Consider the following 23,692-nt stretch of genomic DNA (forward strand, 5'->3'; position numbering starts at 1 on the left):
GATTGTTGTTCTTAATGTACTATGTGAAGTTATTTCTTTTTTCTTTTTTCCCCTTATAGTTTATCTCATGTTGTTACTGTATCTGACTTTGGTACCTGATATATTATATATACACTAATTTGTTTATTTGAAATAGGGGAGGGAAGGGGACAAAACAAGATGTTTTGGAGGAGTTGGGGGAGATAAAGTAGGAGAAAAACATGGGAAGGGGTATCATTGTTCAAGAAGTAATGTACCCACTACCTGACAAATGTAATTGTAATCCATCTATATATCACCCCAACAATAAAATACAATAGAGAGAGAAAGAGAAAGCTAAAACTCTATAGGAGCCCAATTAGCCTTATCCATGGGATAGATTAACCTTTTGGATATGTACTTATCTACTTCTCTCAACTGTCAGAAAGTTGGCCATAGCCTGAACACTAACTGGGTTATTATCCATCTAATAACCATGTGTACAAATGGATATAAAATCTTCTTATGACCTGTCCCAGCCAAGTGTCTCAGGAATCTCCATCCTACCCCCAAACCCTCCTTATGTAGGAAAGTCTACTCCAAAATTTCATTCATCATCACAAGAAGCCCAAGAGACCAAGATTATTCACAGGTAGATACACTGAGGCCGCCCTGAGCTGTGTCCAAAAGTAGATCACAAATGGGGTGAAAAGATGGGTAAGCCACCACATTATCCTGATTATGGATGGCCATACCACTTCTCCCTAGCTGAGATCCTGGAAAAATACTGTTCATGGTACATTGCCTACTAGCCCACAGGGGCATCCTGCCACCTTAGATTGGACCAAATGGCTCTGACCCACATGTGGCACACAGCCAGCCTCTGTTGTGATACTGCAGGGTTAGATGCCCTCCTGGAGCTGGCATCTGAGTCTGTTCTATAGTCCTAGTACCCAGAGCTGTTGAACCAGACCACCAAGAGTCCCTCGGACTCAGCCGGCCACACGAGAAGGCTCTGAGAGGAGTAATGGCAGCCATGTTTACTAGATTCTTACTGTGTCCTAGACAAGTCCAAGCACCTTGCACCTGTGAACCTGTTAATTCTCACACCAACCATGAATGATGTTCCCATTATAAAGTTCAGAAAACTACATCCTGGAATTCTTACCTGACTTCTTGAGATCACAGATAATAAATATAGGTTCAAGCCCAGGATGCTCAGAGCCTACAATGAGAATGGGCCACTGAGCTATGCCCTCAGCCCAAGGGACATACTTTCCACTGACAGTAATGACTGAGGCTATCTTCAGGCCTTCTAGAAAAGCAGCTCTTTGGCATGTACACATGCACCTCTGGCCTAAGCCTTCAGCCTTTATTGACTCAGCCTCTGCCTGGAAAATGGAAATGCTGATGACAACCCACCCGCAGTCCCACTCCTCCCTGAAGCTGACACAAACCAGGGAGGAATCCCAGAACTCTGACTTGATCTCACCCACAGGGGCCCTACTGACAGGACGTTCCCTGTCATTGCTCCTGGCCTGCAGTCTATTGAGCATTTGTTCTCCAGAAGTATTGCAACAGTGTACAGTTGTGTCTTATCACAGCCACATCCATGGCCCCAGCAGTCTTCTGTCTGACCTGTTCCAGGACCTTATAACCTCATTAAAATAAAAGTAGCCAGTCATATCCAACAGCACCAACATAGCATTCTTTCCACCACACATGTGTTCTCTCACTCTACCTCTCTCTCCCATACTCCCAACACCAGATACCTTACCTGTCACAATGGGATAGGACTGTGGGCCTGGCACACTGCTCCCAATGTCAGCAGGGGTGGGGCTTGTCAGGTTGGCCTTCATATCATCCAGCCCTCCAGCCAGCGAGGCCATTGCTGAATATTCCGTTGTCTGAAAGAAGAAATAGATATATCTCAGCACCAGACTCAGAGACACATTGGTCAAATGCACCTTCATGTTTTGGATTAAGTACCAAGCTGGACTAAGCCAGCTTGCCTGTGCTGAGGCCCACAGGGGCTGCAGGAATTCCCTGGTTGAAAGGGTAGATTTAATGGGACAGAACAAGACCAGTATCCAGAATCCTGGTGTAGAAAGGTATAGTCCATGAAGCTTCACAAGAAGTCAAAACTGGCTTTGTGCGGCCTGTGCACCCAGCCAGCCCCAATCAACTCAAGACTATCATTCTCTTTGATGTGGGGAGGAAGATCCCAGTAACCAAAGCAATCAGGAACAGAGTCTTCTTGTAAGGGGATGGACAGAGTGCTTCAGAAATCAGTGCTTCTGATTTCTGTGCTCTTATACCACAGTATAAACAGAACCAGAGAAATCATTCAGTCCAGACCTTCATTTCACAGATAGGCAAACTGAGGTTGGAAGGGAACTTCGTGGTAGACCAGGCAGAATCGGAATCCAGAGGATTCACCCTAAATCTAATACATCCAACCAACGGAGTCATAGTTCGACAAGTGCTTTTAAATTCTGAAACTATATAAACACCTGTGTGCTGAATACTCTGATCCAAAAACATCTTGTTTACCAAATCCACACCAGCCACACGCACTGGTCTGTGACTCATGTTTTCTTCTTTAAGCCATTTCATGAAACTAGAGTTTGCAATGAGTCATTTCCTTGCTATGCAAGCCTTTGTTAGAATTCCTCCAATAGGGCACTAAAGATGCCAGCTTGGACCTCTCTATCCAAGAACAGACTAAATTATAAAGAGACTTAATGTATCTCTTCCTCCCACTCAACTTCCAGGCCTATTTACAGTTAAAGAAAACAACAAAGCCAGAGAACTGGTTGTACATGCCAAGCTTTGGTGTGGTGCCAGGTTTCTGGCATTTCGCTGGGGGACACAGCCCTGTCTTTCCAGGGTTGTATCTGGCAGCCAGGGTCAGGGAGGCAAGCAGTATTCTGGAAGGGGTTGCTGGCATTCTGCGTAGGATGATTAAAGTCTGAGCCACTGGAGAAAAACAAAGGAGCCACTGGACAAGTAGCAAGCTGAAAAGCCTCAGGCTCAGATATCTACCTGAAAACCAGTTAGAAAACCCTTCCAGTGCTGGTGACAGCCATGATTGGGGGGAGGGGATACAGGAGCCCTGGGTGCTGTCCACTGAGAACAACTTGGTCAGAGCCCCAGGGCTCATCAATCATTTCTAGTAGAGGCTGATTCTGAACCATGTAAAGAAGAGCCCAAGTTTCAGAGTGGGCCCTGGGGCTTCCCACAGAGAACAACACTGAGGGGACAAGCCTAGCAGCATCAAGAATCACTACAAAGCTGCAGTAATTAAGACAGTGTGGTATTGGCACAGGGGCAGATAAATAGACCAAGGAAACAGAATGGAGGCTAGAAACTGATTTGCGCACATATGGAACCTTGATATATGGTAGAGGGGACAGACAAATCAGCAGGAAAGGATGAACTCTTTAATAAACAGTGCAGAGTCACTGGTTATCCATTCTGAAACAGGGTAAAGAAAGAAATTGGATCTTCACAAAAGACACAAAAATCAATCCTAGGTGGATTAGAGACCTAAATGCAAAAAGCAAAGGTGTCTAATGTGGTCATTTCTAGGTCCAGCCAAATATCTATTGGCACAAACTTGACCTTTGTAGAAAAGGAAGAAATGTGGGTTTGTCCTAGGGTATTTGTCCAGGGATCCCCAATATTGTGAGGATAGGAAGGAGTCTCAATTATCCTACCGCTCTGCCTCAGTGCTTACTCTTCCAGGAACTCTCCTGACTACCAAGAGGCATGGGTCCCATCTCAGCTCTGGTCCTACCAAATGGTGCCAGAGAAATAATAATCATAATCTTTACAAGTGCATCGAAGCTCAAACTTTTAAGTCCCTTCCTCTATACCAAGACTGCACCTGAGCTCTTGGCAGCTCTCCATTCTCATTCTCAGATACCATGTGAAGTAGGTTCTGTTATCCCATTTTACCATGATAGAGGAAAAATGACTTGCCTTAAAAAAAAAGTACAGAGATGGACAAAGCTCTCACATATAGAGAAAGGCAAATCCCATATTGTGAATCTCTCTTTTGCACACAGTGGGTAGTCTGTATGAGCTGGAGATGAAAATATATTTCTCATTGAAACTTACAAGCAGCAACATTTGAAAGCACTACCTTCATTGCATGCAGCAGGGAGCTGTTAAAAAAGACCATGGCCTATACTTCATCCTAGAAGAGGGGGATTTGGTCATGCATTTGTCTCTAGATGTGCTAAGAATGAATTTGGAAGTAAAGCTCTCCAGACACTGCTCCTTCAGTGCACTGCCTTGTGCAATGACGAAGGAAGAATGCCTCTGTAAATTCTCTTCCCAGATGACATCTCCTAAATGTCTGGGTCTCTAGGAGTCCCATTTCCCTCTGTGTCGCAGATATCCTGATGGAGGCCTGAGCATAGTGGGTGTGCATTCAGTCCACCTTTACTAAGCCTTGGGATGAGCAAAATGGCATGTGATACCCAACAAGCTCCAAGAGAAAGACATATGACCCCAGAAATCCTATCCAAGAGGAAGAAATATTCAGAGCTATTCATGTCCATGAGTAGCGAATGATCAGGAAGGGTTTCTTGGGGTAAGTTCTATTTAGCCTAGAACTGAGCAAGTCCTGCCTCCTGGAATAGCTGAAGGAAAGCTTAGAGGTGAAGAAAGAGATGTGAGGCAGAATGTGCTGCTGTTTTAAGGGATGGAAATACTCAGGGTGGAGATGGAAAGGCTGAGTAGTTATAAGTGAACCAGCAAGGATTGGAGCCATTTATAAGAATGAACATAAATGAGTGTTCCCTCCCAGAGCCAGGCAGCATCCCAGCCAACAGACAGCACTCTGGTACCCTTTTCCACCCTATTCAAGACCTCCTAAACTGTGACATGGCTATGCAGCTGGGTCTGTCAAGGAAGCAGGGCCAATAGGTTATAATACTTGTAGAAAGCATAGGCCATGGGTACCTCTTTTGTGCTCAAGGTTAGTGCTCTCCCAGTTGAGCCATAGCACCACTTCTGGCTTTTTCTGAATAGTTTGTTGGAGATAAGAGGCTCACAGATTTCCCTGCCAGGCTGGCTTCAAACCACAATCCTAGATTTTATCTCTTGAGTAATTGTATTATAAGCACGAGCCACCAGAGCCTGGTTTCTCCTGAGTCTTAATGTATTTGATTTCCAGGTGGAAATTTCTATTTGATTTTGTGATACTCAATTATATTGTCTCAAAAAAGTTCACTCAGTTATTCCAACAGTTGGCTTTGGATCACTGTTTTTCAGGACTTGTAATTTTCAATCTTTGTAGTACGTGCAAGAGAAAGTTCAAAAGGCCTGTCACTCAACCACCACTGGCTTCCACAAAATAGAGAGAAGCACCCTGAAGAGCCACAGTTTGGGTACACAGCTTGTGGTATTACTCAGAAAGAAGGCCTTGGCTTCCCATCCTTCTCATTGTCACTACCTAGCAAAGATTGCCCCAGTGCCAATCTCTTCTTTGTTGGTCTTCACCCTCTGACTCTTCCATGTGAGCAGGGCATGCTGGCATCTAGTTTAAGTGTTGAATTGTCTGCCAAGTCCTCATCACTGTCTGACCCTTTGAGCTTCCTGTGATTTCTAAGGGGAACTGCATTCTCCCCAATCCCCTGGGCTCCTAAGGGCATCACTATACAGGTTTTGCAGTAGTACTTGGAAGTACCATTTTGCCTCTGCCTGGAGTAGCTTAAAGAGCTCCTACATTGTCTGTAAAACACAGTTCAAACATACTCCCTTGATGAAAGTATTCCTGTCCCTATACCTCTACAAGGAAATAATCACTCTATGATGCTTTCACACGGGGTGAGTTTTGTACAGACTTCCATGATTATACCTACCCCATGTAAGTATCCACATGTAGTGCCTGTCTATGTCCCTCTAGGTTACCTTGAAAGTATGGAACTTCCTTTTGCCTTTGGGTGCTTGCTGAATAAGTAAGCGAATGTTCCAGAAGTATGACAGAAACCACAGTTCCCAAGCATTAACTAGAAAGTGTTAGAACAACTCCAAGTGATATGCTAATACCTTTTACCCTTCTCTCAAATCAGCTGACCAGAAAACAATGGCCTGGTCCAACTTTAGTTAAAGCCCTTAGGAAATCACCTTCATTAGACTGTAATGGAATAACAAATGTTGACTGCACTCATTGAATGCCATATAAGGTAATTTTGTGTGTGTATGTTAACTTTGGAGCTTGAATTCACGCTCAAGGCACTGTCCCTGAACTTTTTTGTTCAAGGGTAGCACTCTCTCACTTGAGCCACAACTCTACCTTCAGCTTTTCTAGTGGTTTATTGGAGATAAGAACTCTCACAGGCTTCTTGCTCAGGCTGGCATAGAACCACAATTCTCAGTTCTCAGCTTCCTTAGTAACTGGGATTATAGACATGAACATGGGTGCCCAGCACAAGATATTTTTTTAAACCTCTGGAGTCACTGCTCTTTAGAATATTCAAATTCCTTGCCTAACTTTCCTATAGCAGTGCAAGAAAAAAAATTTCTTGGCATGATTAATCCTTAATTTGCCTCAGACTGAACTAAAACATTAGAAACCACACTGTATCTCCTTTTACTTTGGCTGCTAGGAAACTCAGTCAAATTCAGTGCTTATGTACCATATAATTGCTGGTTCTTTGTGCAATGATCTTCCCCTTTTTAAAAACTCTAAATTTTTGTCAGACTTACTTAGCAATGTATTTTGGGCTACATCAAGTCTTTTGTGAAAATAGAAACTGGCAGAGATGGGATGATATTTTTTAATGATAAATTAGCATGAAAATAAATAATCCCAGCTGCTTCAGAGGCAGAGACTGGGAAAAAGGCAAGCCCAGGCCAATCTTATCTCAACAAGTAACCTGGGCACAGTTTTATATATTTGTGTGTGTGTGTGTGTGTGTGTGTGGGTGTGTGTGTGTGTGTGGGTGTGTGGGTGTGTGACCCCAGATACTTAGGATGATATAAATATGAGGTCCTGAGTTTACACCCCAGTACTAAAGGAACAAAAGGTAAAATACATACACAAATATATATGTGTGTATGTGTGACAGAGAAGGACAGACAGACAGAACGAAAGACAGATGATGAAGGAGAAAAGGAAGAGGAGGAAGAATGGGAAAGTGGATGGGAGGGGAAGAAGAGGGCAAAAGGGAAAGAAATAAAAAGAAGGGAGGAATGAGGAGAGGAAGAAAAGGGAGAAGAGGGGGAGAAGAGAGAAGAGAGAGGAGAGGATAGGGAAAGGATAGGAGAAGAAACTTACTTAGGAAGTACGGCTGAGCAGTAGCATGTGTCACATGTTTGTCACCTACATCCTTGGATATGTTGCCCCTCCCACCCAAATCTAGCCATGGACTACCACAGGCACCAACTGTGTTCCACATTTCCTGATTCTGAGCCCCTGAGGCTCTTCAGATATACTCACCAATATAACCCTCTGATGCTGTCTTTTAACAATACCCCAAGAAGAAAATAGAGCTGTGGCCAACCATTTACGGTCTTCCCAGGCCCTTCGCCTGGTGCCTGGCTCTCCATGCTCCAGTTAATGGAAAGCCTCAACTATCTCAAATATTCAGGCCAGAAAAACACTCAAGGTCACATCTCCCACTGTACAGATGCAGAGGAAAAAGGAGGTATACTTCCTTGGTGGATTTACCCAATGTTAGAAAGAGCTAAGAGTGATTGAACAGACTTCTTGGCCTAGCTCTGCCTCTGTCTCACCTGTGTGGCTTTCGACCAGCCACCTGTGTGGCTCTGGAAACAATCACATTGGCTCTCGCTGCCTATGTGAGAGCTGGTGAGAACTGACTGCAAAGGACCGGGAGATCTCTTGGAAACTAAACAGGAGAGGTTAAAGAATCATCCTACCAAAGGACTCGGAGGCATGGGCCCCAGGAGAGAGTGCACTGGGCATCATTTGGGTCCCTAGGAAATTACCTGGAAAAGGACTGCCTGGGGCTGCACCAAGTATTGTCTCATCAGCACGGGGCACCACTGCCATAGCATGGAGGAGAGAAGAAACAGACACGTGAGAAGGAGGCAGCAAGAAGGAGGGTGAGGTTTGGGACTAGGCTGCAGAGCTGCTCCCTGAATATCCAGGAAGCTCCTGAGCAGGGATCATGCAAGGCAGGCTCCTTGCTGGACTCCTCCAGGCTGACCACGGGCTTCAAGTGGACCTGCGAAACCAGACTCTGAAACACCTGCCCACCTCTACATCTAGCCAGAGGAGGTAGGAGGAGAGTTCTCAGAGGAGCAGGGGAGGAAAGCCCTCAAGTCCTGAAGACTGAGACTGAGGAAACAAAGGGGTCTGTCCTCATGGTACCCCTTTACTGGCCTCTGGGTTCCTTTCTTTCTGGAGATGTTCACTCCATGCAGTCCCTTCTGTGCTAATGCTCTTTTCCAAGATCACTCATCATGAGAAAGTAGATTTCCTCTTCAGTAATGAGTTAAGATATAAAGAGAGGCAAGGAAAGCCATAGGTTCAAAAAGACTTCAATTATTACAGTGTGGACCCTGATTCAAACAATGTAACTATAAAATAAATCAAGCAAGGTGCTGGTGGCTCACACCTGTAATCCTAACTACACAGGCGGCTGAGATCTGAGAATAAGTTTGAAACCAACCAGGGAAAGAAAGTCCAAGAAACAAAGGTGAGATGTGAGTCAGATGGTAGAATGCCAACCCTGTGTAAAAAAATTTAAAAATCTAAGGGACAGTGTTCATTCCCTGAGTTCAAGTCCCAGTACCAGCAAAGGAAAAGAAAAGAAGAGAGAAAGAGAAGGAAGGCAAGGGAAGGGACATGGCATGTATTGAAGCAAATGACCGCAAGGAGTTCCTTCACTTTTTTAGGTGTGGTCATGGATTGTGATCATGCTTTTTGAAAGTCCTTTAAAGAAACCTTTTCAAGATTCATTCCAGAATATTGAAGGATGAAGTGTTACAATGTCTGCAGTTTGCTTCAATAGCAAGTGCTGCTGACAAAATGTGGTAAACAAAATGTGACAGACTGTTACTTTCATGAATGGAATCCAAGAAGCAAAATACTGATAGAGCCCAGCATGAACAGCCCCCAAAGTACTCTGCAAAAGTGAAAGAAGCCAGTCAGTAGAGACGCTCCACCTACATGGATGTCCAGAAACTGCAAACACACTTGCATGTGTGCACATGCGTACACATTCACTAAGCAGAGTAGCGAGACCATTCGGACAGAGGATTAACTATAAATGAGTACAAGTTATTTTTGAAAAGATGGAAGAATTTGGGGCCGGGAGTTTGGCCTAGTGGTTAAAGTGCTTGCCTAGCATGCACGAAGACCTGGGTTCGATTCCTCGGTACCACATACATAGCAAAAAGCTGGAAGTGGTGCTGAGGCTCAAGTGGTAGAGCTCTAGCCTTGAGAAAGTCCAAGGACAGTGCTCAGGCCCTGAGCTCAACCCCAGGACTGGCAAAAAAAAAAAAAAAAAAAAAGATGGAAAAATTCTAAAACCGGGCTGCACTAATGGTTATACAATTCCTTAAACTTACTGAGAATATACACATCAAAATGAGTGAATTTTATGGTGTAAAAATTATACTTTGAGGGGACACAGGAAGGAGATATCATCAAAACTGATCTCTCCCAAGCACTCATCACCACATTGTTCCCTTAACTGCTATAGCCCCAACCTTTGCAACTAGAGTGTGAGCTTCATAAGAAAAGGCCATGTCTCCCTCATCTTTGTGGCAGCAGTTCCATTCCCAGTGTCCAGCTCTGAACAGATATGACACAAGGTCCGTGGAATCAAGTGAACTGGAGCAACTAGTGTGGCCTCACTCTGCCAGTCAGCAGAAGTAGCCCCCAGACTCAGAGGATGTCAGAAAGCACAGCAGGGGTTGAAGGGGTTGTCCTTTTCACTCCTTTGGTGCACCAGAACTGTGACTAGGCCTTGGGGAGAAAAAATGGTTTGTAGAGACCAAGGGGTTTCCAAAAAAATAGGCAAAGTTGAGTGACTCATTTCCCTGTGTTCCACCCTTTGCACACCTCAAAGGCTCCCACGGTTCAGAACAGCAGGGGAGCCCCAGGGAGCCCAGTGAAGCAGGCAGCAATGACTGATCAAGAGGGACTGTTAAAGATTTGCATTCATCCAATCAATCCTTAATGAAACCTGGAGGGGGCAGAGATATGACCAGGTTCCATTTTAGATGGGGAAAAGGTGAAACAAGGTGTCAGAATCCTGTGTGTCCAAACTATCGCCAGCAGTATGACTCCAAAGCACGAGGCTCTGAGCTCCACTATGAGCCACCTCTTAGCCCCTAGTACTAGCCCCATCATGTTCTAGATGACAAATCGAGGCTCAGAGACACTAAGTAAGTCTCAGAGCAGGGTATGGAACTCAGATTCTTTCTGCATTCTTAATCTGTGCTCTTTGTCCTGAATTCTAAACTGCCCAGTAGTGAAGCACTGGAGCCCAGAAGCAGGGCAGAGCACCAACTTTCCAGCTAAGTACTTCTTCCCATGGCTTACGGCATCTTCAGATGCTTACCTCCACCCTGAGGATCCCCTCACTCCTGATAATCTCCCCTGAAGGTCGTTGTTCAACAATGATCTCTTCTAGGACTTTCCATGGCATGGATGTTACTAACTGTATCCTTTAGTCCTATACAGATTGAATGGCAACATTCTCAATGAATCTAGCGAGAAACAATAGAGAAATCAATGGAGGCATGTGACACTGGTGGCATCAATAAGGGAAAGCCAGTCACCTGCCTGTGAGCTTGGCTCAAGCCCTTCTCCATCTTTACCGAAGGTGACATTCTGGCTTTTAGAAAGATGAGAAACCAGAGGAAGGATATACTAGACTTAGATATTAGCTGCTCTGGATAAACCCATGTTTTAGCTAATGTTCATAACAGGAAAAAAAAGCAGCTCATAAGCTTTTTGATCAAGGTTAACTTTTCCAGAGCCTTTGACTTTCATTACAGAAACATGTTTGCATTTCACAATTATGTGTCAATTCCATGAAGCTTGCATTTCAGATTAGGAAACAAAGCATAATAATCATTTTTGCGCTAATTCCTATAATTCACTTAAACAAGCAAGCCATTTGCCCTGAGACTATACATGTAAACAAACAGTGCTCCTCTAGACTCTCTTCTAGTTTGATTTTTTTAACAATGTCTGTTTCTCCCTCCTGTGTGCACATACATTCATTTAACTTCCAGATTTTATTTCTTTCACCTTTGCCCACAAATCAAACCTTAGAAAATATAGAAGTATTAGCTAGAAATAGGCTTCACACACACACACACACACACACACACACACACACACACACACACACAGAGTGAGGGGGGGGGCTATCAAACTAACCCATTGCCATTTCCTTATGCAACTATCTCCATCCCTGACTTCTCCACAAAACATCCTCCCCAAAATCCCCCAAATATCTCATTCTCAACTCTAGGAGGGACAGAGATTTGATTCTTAAATAAAAGACAAGTTCAATGTATCTGGAGGCTGGCAAAACCCAGGCAGGCTTCTCCTTGCCACCCTGTGTCAAGCTCACAAAGAAAAAAAATCACACCATCCGACATGGTTGGGAGAGTTTAATCCAAAGCAGTGCTAATTAATATCCCCAGCTTTCTGGAGGCCATTGCCACATAGAGCTTCGAGGGCAACAAGGCTGTTCTCCCTTCAATTTTATGGGAAGAACATTTTCATTATAAAACTTCCTCCCAGGTCCTCCTCTGGCAGCGCGATTAGCCTGGAGAAGAAATCAAGGGATGATCCATCTAAGAGAACTTCTTCGCTCCCCATTAATTTTATTATTTATATCCTACTTTAAAACTTTATTGGAGCAACTCTCAGCACTGACCAGAGCCCCTCTGACAACTGGAAAGTACCTTCTGAGTCTCCTTGTCAAAGGGTTTATGTATTTGTTACCAGAATGTGTTGACATTGGAAAATTTGCCTAGAAGAGAAAAGAAATAATAATAAAGCTAACTCCAATGTCTGCATTCATTATCACTGAAATAAATAAAATAGTGTGGAAGATTCTCAGGTTACCCTTTTATGAAATGCATGTGGACTTGACAGCTCAGGATGAGCTGTATGTGGTCCCCAGAGGCCCATGAAAACTCTGGGGGACACCATACTTTGTACCCTTTTACTTCCAGGTAAATTGTTTGGGTAGATCTGACCCATTTTAAACCCCAACTGCCAGATTGCTGGCAGGCCTGAGTGAGGCCTCTGTGTTGCCATTTTGTTCTTAAACCTCACGTGTCTCTTTCCAGCCTCCTAGAGGGACCCCCAAATCCAATCTGAATGTCTTGAATTTACCTGTTTTGTCTTTTATACATATAAATAGCTGCATTTCCACTCTCTCTTTGTTTCTCATTTTCATTTGGTTCTAATATCTGCATGTAAATGTCGGAAAATAGCATCTGTAATTGGAGATTATGAAGTATGGCCAGCTCCTGACAGGCTGCTAAGGAAGATGGATTATCCTCATTTTTCTGTAAATTTTGTCAATTTTGGAATTCATAAGCTATCAACACTGATCAAAATGGGACTTCACAGCTGTGTCAAAAGAGAGAGAGAGAGAAAGAGAGAGAGAGCAGGAAACAAGCACAGGCGAGTGCACGCAGAAGCTAGAGTGGCTGTATGGGTGCAGCAGATTGGATATCCAGCTCATCCTGGCCACCCTCAGATTCTATCCCCTCCTGTCTACACTGGCAGCTCCCTCAGCACAAGCCCTAGTCCCCTGACTAAATCAAATAGCTAAATCACGAGACTGGAAGGCCACAAATCCTCCAAGGCACTCACTCAGACCCGGACTTAATTTATTGCCAGGCGCTGCCTTCTTTATTTATCCTGAGGAGGCTGTGGCCGCTTTTTCCAGGGCCTCTGAGATGTTCTACTCCTTCCAGACCATCACGGCCCACTTGAGGCAATTGTGTTGGTCTCTCTCTCAATTTTCCCATTACTGGGAGTAAGTACTGTTGGGACTCTGTAATAGCCCGACTGCAGCCCATATCAATAACAGATGAGGTTTAATCGTCCAACACAAAAATTATTTAGGCGCAGTAAGGACATTCAATGTCATTTGCATAATGGCATTTCTATCGCACGCACCTAACCCGTCTTGCATAAACAAGGCCTTGGGACCATAAATAATAATAAATCATGACGTCTACACGCCTCTTGCGGTAATAGGAGCCAGTCTTTGTGGAAATTATTTCAGCAGGAAATGGGCACTGTAATTTTAAAGACATGTGGCATGGTGAGGCGTAGTAAATCACGCGTATGCACACACCAGCCCCAGGAGCAGACACGGACCTTCCCTGAGCCCACAGTGACCTCCCCTGGGTAGCTGGGAAAGGAGGGCAGGCCTCCAAAGAGAAGTATCTCCATCCTCCACCATCTCAACAAACAGCAGACAGGAAAGGGCCCGACAGGAGGCAGAATGGGACTTAGATGTCTGAGGTGCCCAGGTCTTTGAGTCACAAACCATCTTTGCTTTAGAAGAATGAAAGCTCTGTGAGGGCAGCAACTTTCCTCTGTTTTGTCTCCTGCTCTCTCCTTGACACCTAGAGCAATTTCTGACACTCAGCATTGGCTCTGGAAAGATCCTAATACCAGGAGAGAAGCTCCTGGGCCAGCATAGGAAGTCAAGAAGAGCCCTGAAACCAGGCTAAGGGAGTGTGGACAGAGGTACATTCTCAGTGGGGAATTAAGACAAGAAATGGCACCAAAACCCTGGTGCTCCTAATCTGAGCAACCATGATAATGCCCAGGAATCTCTCAGCCTATTGGAGGCAGCCTATTGGATTAAGAGAAAGCATACAAGGAACAAGGTATGGTAATTCATGCATGTAATCTGAGCTTCTGGGCAGAAGATCACATGTATATGATCTAGATATCCAGGAGATATAGATATGTCTAGCAAAATCTTGAGATCCTATCCAAGCAAATAACTAATAAGCTAGAATGTGGCTCAAGTGGTAGAGTGCCTGCAGGTTGGGAAGAAAACACATGGGGCAGGAATCCTAGCTTCACCGTCAGACCCATCACCTCATTTATGGAACAATCACATGATAGTACATACCACAGATTTGTTCTGAGCAATAAACCAGAGACTGTGCTAAGTGACCAGTTCCTCAGTAATCTGTATTCTCATTATTCCTCTTCAGGAAACAGTAAACATATGTCCAAATATAAACTCTTTTGTTACTAGCTTGTGATTTGGGACAAACTTCCCACACCAGATTCTTCCATCCAAGAAAGGCAGAATAAATTGGGTTCCCACCTACTTCCAAGAGGAGCTAGGAAACAACTGAGGCTCTGCATGGGAGGAATGAACATTCGTATTCCTTGTGCACATGGGAAAAGACGGGAGAGCTTCCCCACACCTGACCAAGTCCTGTGCTGCCATTCCCAGCTTCTGGCAACAACCTGAGGGGTTTTTGCTTTTCAGAAAAAGTTCTGGCAGGATATACTCCAAACCAGCCACAATGCTGCTTCTGGGAGGGAGGAGACGATTAGTTTCAACCCTTTCTGACCGCTGTTAAGTAAGTTGAGAAGGGAAGTGCTGGTGTATGGTGGGATTTTTTTTTTTTTTTTGCCAGTCTTGGGCTTGAGCTCAGGGCCTGAGCACTGTCCTTGGGCTTTCCTCAAGGCTAGTGTTCTACCCTGGGCCACCGCACCACTTCTAGCTTTTTCTATGTATGTGGTACCAAGGAATCGAACCCGGGTCTTTGTGCATGCTAGGCAGGCACTCGACCATTAGGCCAAACTCCTGGCCCAATGGTGGGATTTTTAAAACTGATAAGGTGCCACACCATAGGGTGTCTGTATGTGCTGCTTCCTAGCAGGATGCCAAAAGCTGGAAAATACTGATGGACCAGGAGCAAAGAGGCAGGATGACCATTCACAAAGCTGCACTTATCTCCCAAAGCAACGAAGAGAAGCAGCATTCCATGTTCCAGGTAGCCCAGCCTGAGGAGCTTGGCTCGACAGCACAACATGCTGGGTGTGGTGCATCACCGCCCCCCAGAGCTTGGGGATTTGTGACCCTCACCTGCAGATTTACATCTGGTACCACCGTACCTTCAGCAGAATTTGGAAACTTTGCTCGAAAGGCAAATAAAGCCTAGAGTTCTGTTTTCAGTATGCACCAGTGCTGATTTGCTAGTTTTAACAAATTACCATGGTTAGGTGAGACATTAACCTTAGGGAAAACTGGGTGAGAGGTGGGAAACTGCGGTCATCTTTACAACTTTTCTGTACATTTCTAATGGTTCTAATGTAAAATGTATATAAAACAAAGATAGAAGCTGGACCTCATTGTAGTGAGAGGAGAACAAATTAAATCTGTAATGAATTTAGATTGACACTATAGGAGCATGGCTCTCTGTGTGTGTTATACGAAATGCAGCTATGTATGTATATAGTACGTACACATGATATAACTATATAATGTAAATGCATAATATACATCTAATATAGCATATAATATATTTAACTATAATACTGAAAATAAGTATGTAATTATAAAAATAAGATATAATTATAGTAATATAATATTAAATATATGCACATGCATATATAAAGGAGGCTTTCTGCTGGGTACTGGTGGCTCATGCCTGTAATCCTAGCTACACAGGTGACTGAGATCTATAGATTGAAATTCATAGTCAATTGGGGCAGGAAAGTCTGTGAGACTGCTATCTCTAACTACCAAAAAACCTGAAGTGGTCCAGTGGCTGAAAGTGGTAGAGCACTATCCTTGCGCTAAAGACCTCAGGGATAGCACCTAGTCCTCAAATTCAAGCCCCCAACAAACCAAAAAATTTAAAAGAGGCTTTCTGGGGCCAAGAGTTTGGCCTAGTGGTAGAGTGCTTGCCTAGCATGCACGAAGACCAGGGTTCAATTCCTCCATACCACATACATAGAAAAAAGCTGGAAGTGGTGCTGAGGCTCAAGTGGTAGAAGTTCTAGCCTTGAGAAAGTCCAAGGACAGTGCTCAGGCCCTGAGCTCAAGCCCAGGTCTGACAAAAAATAAAACAAAATACCATATCCCTACCACACCTCATATTCTAGCCACTAAAACTATCCCTTTCCCAGAGAAAATACATGTGCATGTCTCTGTGTCTCTGTTCATCTTCCCTCTACTTGGAATTGCTTATTCACCTACCTCCTCACCCACTTTATGAGCAACCACCCCCATCCCAGCCCCAGCCCCAGACTATAAGCTCTGTGAGGTAAAATGCTATGTTATTCAGGCATTTTCTTGGGGCATAAATAATAACATTCTCAGAGTATGTCCCAGAATCCAGTGGATCAGGATCCAGGATCAACATGACTACAAAGGCCTTGTTCTTATGGTCTTGCCGTATAGGTGGTACAGAGTGACCTGAGAAGGAGTGACAGTTCACATGTCTCTGAGGACATGGTCCCAGCCCTTCCTCTGGAAATGATGCTCCTAGATCAGAGTCTGGGTTTAATAACCGCCTCCCTCCCTTTTCAGCAAATCTCAGAGGCTGGATTAACTCCTGCCTTGTCCTCTGTTAAACCAAAAAGAAAACATTAATGTACATGTTTGTAGGGGAAAATTCTAATAGTGCAACTGGAATTAATAATTTATCACAAAGATTTCTTAGCCTCTCTGGCAGAAGTTCTAAAAGTGATACAAATGGTTATTTTGATTGCTTTAATGGGATTTTCCCCCTTGAAGTCCAAACTCATTTGCCTGTGTAATCTGTAGTCAGACAAATAGTAAAATTGGAGGAACCTAGGGAGGAGAAAGTTTCAGCAACTGCACAGTACAAAGGTTCTGCTACTGCAGGCAGACAGGGACTCTAGACTAGCTCTCCTTCCCTTACTCCTGTTCCCAGCCACTCTGCTTCCCCTCCACCTCCATTCCTACTCCACCTGGGCCTGTCTGCTGGAGTTTTCCTGAGCCCTTTCTCCCCTGTAACCTCTCTGCCCTGGGAACCTCAGATGTGTCAAAATGCTCCTTGATAAGAACAGTAACAATAATAAAAGTAACATCTGAATATCCCTGTGGGCTGGGCCCTTTACTAAGTATTCTCCATCCTTTTTTCATCCTTAATTTCATTTTTTAAATTTTATTTTGTGCCCATAGTACTGGGGCTTGAATTCAGGGCTTGGATACTGTACTTTTTTCCAGCTAAAGTTGGCACTCTACCACTTGAGCCACAGCTCCATTTCCAACTTTGGGTCAGTTAGTTGGAGATAACAATTTTATGGACTTTTCTTATCACATTAGCTTTAAATTACCATTTTCAGATTTCTGGCTTCCTTCAAGGTTTTCTATTTGTTTTTGGTTTTCTGTCATTTGAATATGATAGGTCTCCACATAGATAGTTTGGTATTTATCCTGCTTGGAGGTCTTTGAGTTTTTCAAATCTGTGGTTTAGTATTTGATATTAATTTTGGAAAGTTCTCAGTTTTTTTTAACACTGTAAATGCTTCATTTTCCTTCTCTTCCATTTGTGTTAATCTTCTTAAAATTATGTCACAGATTTTGCTGTTCCTGCTTTGGTAGATTTTTATATTTCTGTGGTGTCTGTGGTGGTGGTGGTGGTGGTGGTTTTTTCCTTTTGTTTCTTTTTTTTTTTTTTTTTTGCCAGTCCTGGGGCTTGAACTCAGGATCTGAGCACTATCCTTGGGCTTTCTCAAGGCTAGCACTCTACCACTTGAACCACAGCACCACTTCTGGCTTTTTCTACGTATGTAGTATGAAGGAATTAAACCCAGGGCTTCATGCATGCTAGGCAAACACTCTACAACTAGGCCATGATCCTGGCCCTCCTTTTGTTTCTTTTGAATTTCATTGTAGGAACTTCAACCTTCTCCTCCTCTTGCTGCTCCTGTTCCTCCCACTCCTCCTCCTCATCTCCCTCCTTTTTGGTTGAGAGCAGGTTTTGAACTCAGGGTCCTTGTTAAACTTACTTTTTCATGGCTCTAAACTTGAACCATGCATGCGGTTAGGCATTTTGCTGGTTAATTGGAGATAGATTGGCTTCCAGTTCTCAGCCTCCTGAGTAGTGAGGATATAGGCATCAGCCATCAGCACCTGGTAGTTTGGAAATGTTTTACTGACATGTTTCCAATGTTGACATTTTTATTCTGTACAGTGGGGTTCTACCCCCTGATGAGCTCACCAAAGGCACTCCTTTTTTTTTTTTTTGCTTACTATGGTTTTCTTTTCTGAATTTCCTTTGTCTTCTTCCTTGGAGATTCTGTCTTTGGACTAGCACTCATCTATTTCTGTATACTATTTTTCTATCACATCCATCAACATGTTAATAAAACTTACTTTAAATTCTCTAAGAAATCCAAATAATCCATCGTATCTAGTTCTGGTTCAGATGCTTATTTTGTGTATACTTTGTCTTTTCTTGCCTAATTCTTGGTTGAAGGCTGCACCTGATACATTGACTAGAGGAACTAAAATAAATAGGCAGTTTGCATGAAATGTTTCATTTTCTTATTATTGTTCGTTACAGTATAGGACGTCATACTTGCTAGACAAGTGCTCCACCTCTTCAGGCTACTCCCCTGCTCTTTTTGCTTTAGATATTTTTCTGATAGAGTATTGTGTTTTGTCCAGGGCTAGAATTCAGCTGTGATGTTCCTACCTATGCCACCCACATAGCAAGATTTTAAATTATATCACCCTGCCTAGCTTGATGGAATTTTACTACTCTGTGTCTAAGCTGGTGTCAAATCTCCATCCTTTTGATTCCTCCTAAGTAGCTGGCATTACATCTTTGAAACAACAACCAGCTCAGGGCACCAATGGCTCAATCCTGTAATCCTAGCTACTCAGGAGGCTAAGATATGAGGATCATTGTCTGAAGCCAGCCTGAGCAGGAAAGTCTTTTAGACTCATCTCCAATTAATTACTCAGAAAAGGCTGGAAGTAGTACTATGGCTTGAGTGATAGAATGTTAGCCACAAGTGCAAAGAACCTCAGGGACAGCACCCAGTACTGTGAGTTCAAGCCCCAGGAACCACAAATAAATAAATTAATTAATTAATTAAATGACTACAGGAGCCGGGCATGGTAGCTCACACCTGTAATTCTAGCTACTCAGGAGGCTGAGATCTGAAGATCAAGGTTCAAAGCCAGCCCGGGCACAAAAGGACCTGAGAATCTTATCTCGAATTAACCTCTAGAAAACTTGAAGTGGGGCTTGGCTCAAGGGTAGGGCAGTAGCTTTGAGCCAAGAGCTTAGGGATAGTGCCCAGGCCCAGGGGTAAGGGAGTAGCCTTGAGCTGAAGAGCTCAGGGACAGCACCCAGGCCGAGTGCAAGCTCCATGACCCACTAAAATAAATAAATAACTACAGGTCTTATTAAGTAGTCCAAAGTAACCTTGAACTAATATCCTCTGTCAGCCCCTTGAATTCTGAGATTACATATAGGCTTCTAATGTAAAGTTCTATGCTAATCTGGCAGTATTAGTGTAACTTAATTCTCAAACCTTTCCAAATTTTGAAACAGTTATTTTCCCTGTGACAGCAATTCTTTGATGGATTCAGAGAATCAAACTTGTTGATCTTCCATCTGTTCAGCTCTATCTCTTGTAAAGATGGGCATGACAACGTGTAAGTCTCACTTGTCAGAGCTGAAACTTCTCTAATGAAGTTCATTCTTTAGCAGTTCAGCAAGAGTCTGTGAGTGGCTAACTGTCCCCTGTCTTTACCTGAAAATATTTTCATTTACCTTTACTGTTTTATTTTATGATCACATATCCAATTATAAGTGGATTGTTACAGGCCAGAGATGGGAGCATATGCTTATAATCCCACCATGCAGGGGGCAGAGATGGGAAGATTGTGGTCCAAGTATGACCCTAGACAAAAAATACAAGACTATACCTGAAAAATCAAAACTGAAGCGAAAAAAGTTCTGGGTGAGTGGTTCCAGTGGTAGAATACTTGCATGAGGCCCTGAGTTTAAACCCTACCACATCCCAGTTTGTATCTTTTAATGAGTTGACATTCTTTATATTAATGAAGTAGTATTTGTTGCATACTCCCTGTATTGGTAGTACTCTCTGTTTTTCAATATCTGCACAGCAAGCCTCTTATCCTATTCTTTTCTAGCAGTACATGGCTGCCAGGTGCCCGTAGCTCACACCTGCAATCCTAGCTACTCAGGAGGCTAAAATCTGAGGATCAAGGTTCAAAATCAGCCAGGCAGGAAAGTTCACAAGTCTCTTTTCTTTAGTTAAACACCAATGCAGTGGGAAGAGAGCTATGGCTCAAGTGGTAGACCACTGGCCTTGAGCACAATATCTAACTTTGAGTACAAAAGCTCCGGGACAGCTCCCAGACCCTGAGTTCCAGCCCTAGGGCACACACACACACACACACACACACACACACACACACACACACACGCACGCACAATTCTCTTTACCATTTGCCTTTAATGTTCTTCAATTCACTATAGTTTTTCTAGATGTTTATTTACTTTTATTTAATTTGCTTAGCATTGAACATTTCTGCTCCATGAAGTCTTTAACTATTATATCTCTCTCTCTTCCTTCCTTCCTTCCTTTCATTTTTCCTTTCTACCTTTCTACCTTTCTTTTTGTCCTCTCTTTTCGTGTGTGTGCCTGTTCTGGGTCTTGATCTCAGCCCTAGGTGCTGCCCCAGAGCTTTTTTGTTCAAGGCTAAAGCTCTTCCACTTGAGCCACAGCTCCACTTCCAGAGTTTTGTATGGTTATTTGGCGATAAAGATTGTTATGGACTTAACTTTTCCCACACCAGCTTCAAACTTGAATCCTTAGGCCTCAGTCTCCTGAGTAGCTAGGTTTATGTGCATGATCCACTGGTGCCTGGTGTAGCTATTATTTCTTAAAATATTGTCCCTCTTCTCTTTTTCTCAATTTAATGTTTCCAAGTCCAAATATGTTGAATTTTTTTCATGACATTTCCTTCCCAACTCTTTAGCCATTTATACTATCTTCCTGATAATTTCCTCAACTCTGTCTCCCATATCATCAATTTTCCATTTAACAATTTCTTATGTGGTACTTAATCTATAAGTTGAATCTTTAATTACGAGGGCTCTAATTTTTTTTTTTCAATCATGGGGCTTGAACTCAGGGTTTGAGCGCTGTCCTTGGGCTTTCTCAAGGCTAGAGCTCTACCACTTGAGCCACAGCACCATACCTGGCTTTTTTTCTTTTTTTTCCTTTTCTTTTTTTCATATATTTTTATTGTAATTAATAGAAGGATTACATTATATTCACCAGATAGAAGGTGCATTACTTCATATACATTGATACCCTTTCTCAAGTCTTGGTCCCCATTTCCCTCCCACCACCCCTGCCCCTCTGCCCCTCATCTTGTTTTCCTCCCTTCCCTATCTGACTTCAAATAACCAAATATGCATATATACAATATATCAGATAACCAGGTGAAATACTGTAACAATATGAGATAACCAACGACAGCAAAAGAGATGAGAGATAACACAGTACATTAAGGACAACAGTCTCTCATTATGGCTTTTGTTTCTATATCCTGGAGGTCCTTTCATTTAGCCTCATTCTATATGGCCTTATGTATCTAGGTTTTGTTCTAGTAGGGCACTTTCCTGGCTTTATTTTCTATGTATGTGGTACCGAGGAATTGAACCTAGGTCTTCATGCATGCTAGGCAAGCACTCTACCAGTACCAGCCTGATGGCTATAATTTTTATTCCTAGAAATTTTTTCTAATCTTCATCTTCTGTTTTCATTGTATTTTGTTATTTTCTAGTGGGTTCTAGTCCTTATTTCATATCTCTTACCATTTCATAGTCTCTTCCAAATTATCTCCTAGATACTTGGAATACTAATCCTATGGTTAAGAGCTGTGAGCTATTTAGTAGTTATCACTTACTCTGTAGGAGTAAGTAAGGATTATGGTAAGATCCAGATGATAACATTTTCATATGCTTCTATGAGGCATCTCAGGGATTTTGCTCATATAAGTTCAATTTTTATATTAAAGTCTATTCTTGGGCTTTTTAAAGCATAATATGGCATGACATAGAACACCTATGTATGGGCTTGGGATTTCAACTTCTTAAGGAAAACTTTTATTCTACCTGAGTCCCATACAGAATCAAGTTTCCTTACTATGTCTTGTCCTTTAGATGAGCCTGATGTAGTGCCCAATTCTTGGACAGTACAGTTCTCCCAGTGTCAAGTTATTGGCATGATTTCAGTTCCAGATCCTGTGTCACATGAATCTAAAGTCACATGTTCTGTTCCAATATCATCACCAAACCCCAACCCCTGTTCAATACAGCTACTTTCCTGGGCCACCAGAACAGTAGTTCCTGCACTTTAAGTTCTGGTTCTTAGCTCTCTTTTCATTTCCAGTAGCTGATTTCCACTTTCTTTCATCCTAAGATATACTTTATCTTTTATTTTCACACTTGATCCAGTATTTCTGCTGCTAATATGATTAGAAATCTATGTCCTCTTTTTAAAAATTATAACTTATAACCCAGTAAAGGTTTTAATTGATTAGAGCTTTGTGAATAGACAGATACCTTAAGGCAAACTTGTCATGTACCCTCAAAAATGAATAGGCTACAAGACTGGAATCAGCTATCCTCTTTCCTTTTGTCAGTCCAAGTACTGTTTAGCCTTGTCTGCAGGAAACGTGTCTACCTACAGTCACTCCTCACAAAGTCCCTTCCATTGCAGTGATTGTCATTACTGTATGCCACATAGCATAGCACAGGTGGTCAGTGTCACTGACATGGCAGATCTGTAAAAATTTCTTGGATGAATGAATGAATAAATGGATGAAAGAATATCCCAGCAAGGTGCAGGCAGCTCCTTGACAATTTACTTGTAATCTTTAAACCCACATTCACAGAATTTGCCTGTCATCAGAAGGAGTCGAACAGACAGGAGGAAAAACTGTAAACACGTCAAAATAAAAATAAGAAATGGATTTTCAATTGGTTTTCTCCTCCACAGAATGTGAGAGCTGTAATGGATCTCCAGAAAAAGTCAGTCCTGCCCAATACCCCAAATGCAAACTGTGGTTCAAATGAATAGATGAGTTCAAGAGACATTGCCATAATTTTTTAAAATCCACTCATTTCTCAATCTTGTAAATTGGGCACAGTGATTCTGGGAAAGGTATCCATTGCTTAACTCAGAAAAAAGACAAAGAATTCTCAAGTGTTTAGAAAATATTTTCAAAGCTTTTCAAGAACAAATAGGCATTCCCAGTAAATCTCCAGGCAGCGAAGCCAAGAAACGTGGTGGCATACAATTGTAATCCTAATATTATGAAGGCCAAAGCAGGACAATCATGGGTTCAGTGCCAGCCCAAGAAAAGTTAGCAAGACCCTATCTCAAAAACAAAATACAAACCAGAGGTAGGAAGGTAATGGCTTAAGTGGTAGAATGCTCATGAGCCCTGACAAGATAAATGAAAACTAAAGCTGGACAGCAGTGGCTCATGACTGTAATCCTAGCTACTCAGAAAGCTGAGACCTGAGGATTGAGATTCAAAACCAACCAGGGCACAAAAGTTTGTGAGACTCTAATCTCCAATTAACCACCAGAAAACCAGAAGTGGCACTGTGGGCTCAACGTGGTAGAGCTCTAGCCTTCAGCTGAAGAGCCCAGGGACAGTGCCTAGGCCAGAGTCAAGCCCCATGACTGACCAAAAAAAAA

The 23,692-nt window shown here is 42.9% G+C and overlaps 1 protein-coding gene across 2 annotated transcripts in view; it reads right to left on the reverse strand.

Annotated features, from left to right (window-relative positions):
• Pax5 (paired box 5) overlaps positions 1 to 23,692 on the reverse strand; it is a 167,359-nt gene that overhangs the window by 69,102 nt on the left and 74,565 nt on the right. The window contains exons 7-8 of one of the 2 annotated variants that reach the window (XM_090330269.1): positions 7,924 to 7,980; positions 1,736 to 1,865 (exon numbers count right to left, since the gene is read on the reverse strand). In XM_090330269.1, the coding sequence (XP_090186395.1) occupies positions 1,736 to 1,865; positions 7,924 to 7,980 (187 nt within the window). The remainder of the gene's footprint in view (positions 1 to 1,735; positions 1,866 to 7,923; positions 7,981 to 23,692) is intronic. The other variant, XM_090330268.1, reaches the window with a different exon arrangement.

This window comes from Megascapheus bottae, chromosome 3 (genome assembly GCF_031878675.1).
Source record: "Megascapheus bottae isolate mThoBot1 chromosome 3, mThoBot2.hap1, whole genome shotgun sequence".
In the NCBI taxonomy this organism is placed as follows: Eukaryota; Metazoa; Chordata; class Mammalia; order Rodentia; family Geomyidae; genus Megascapheus; species Megascapheus bottae.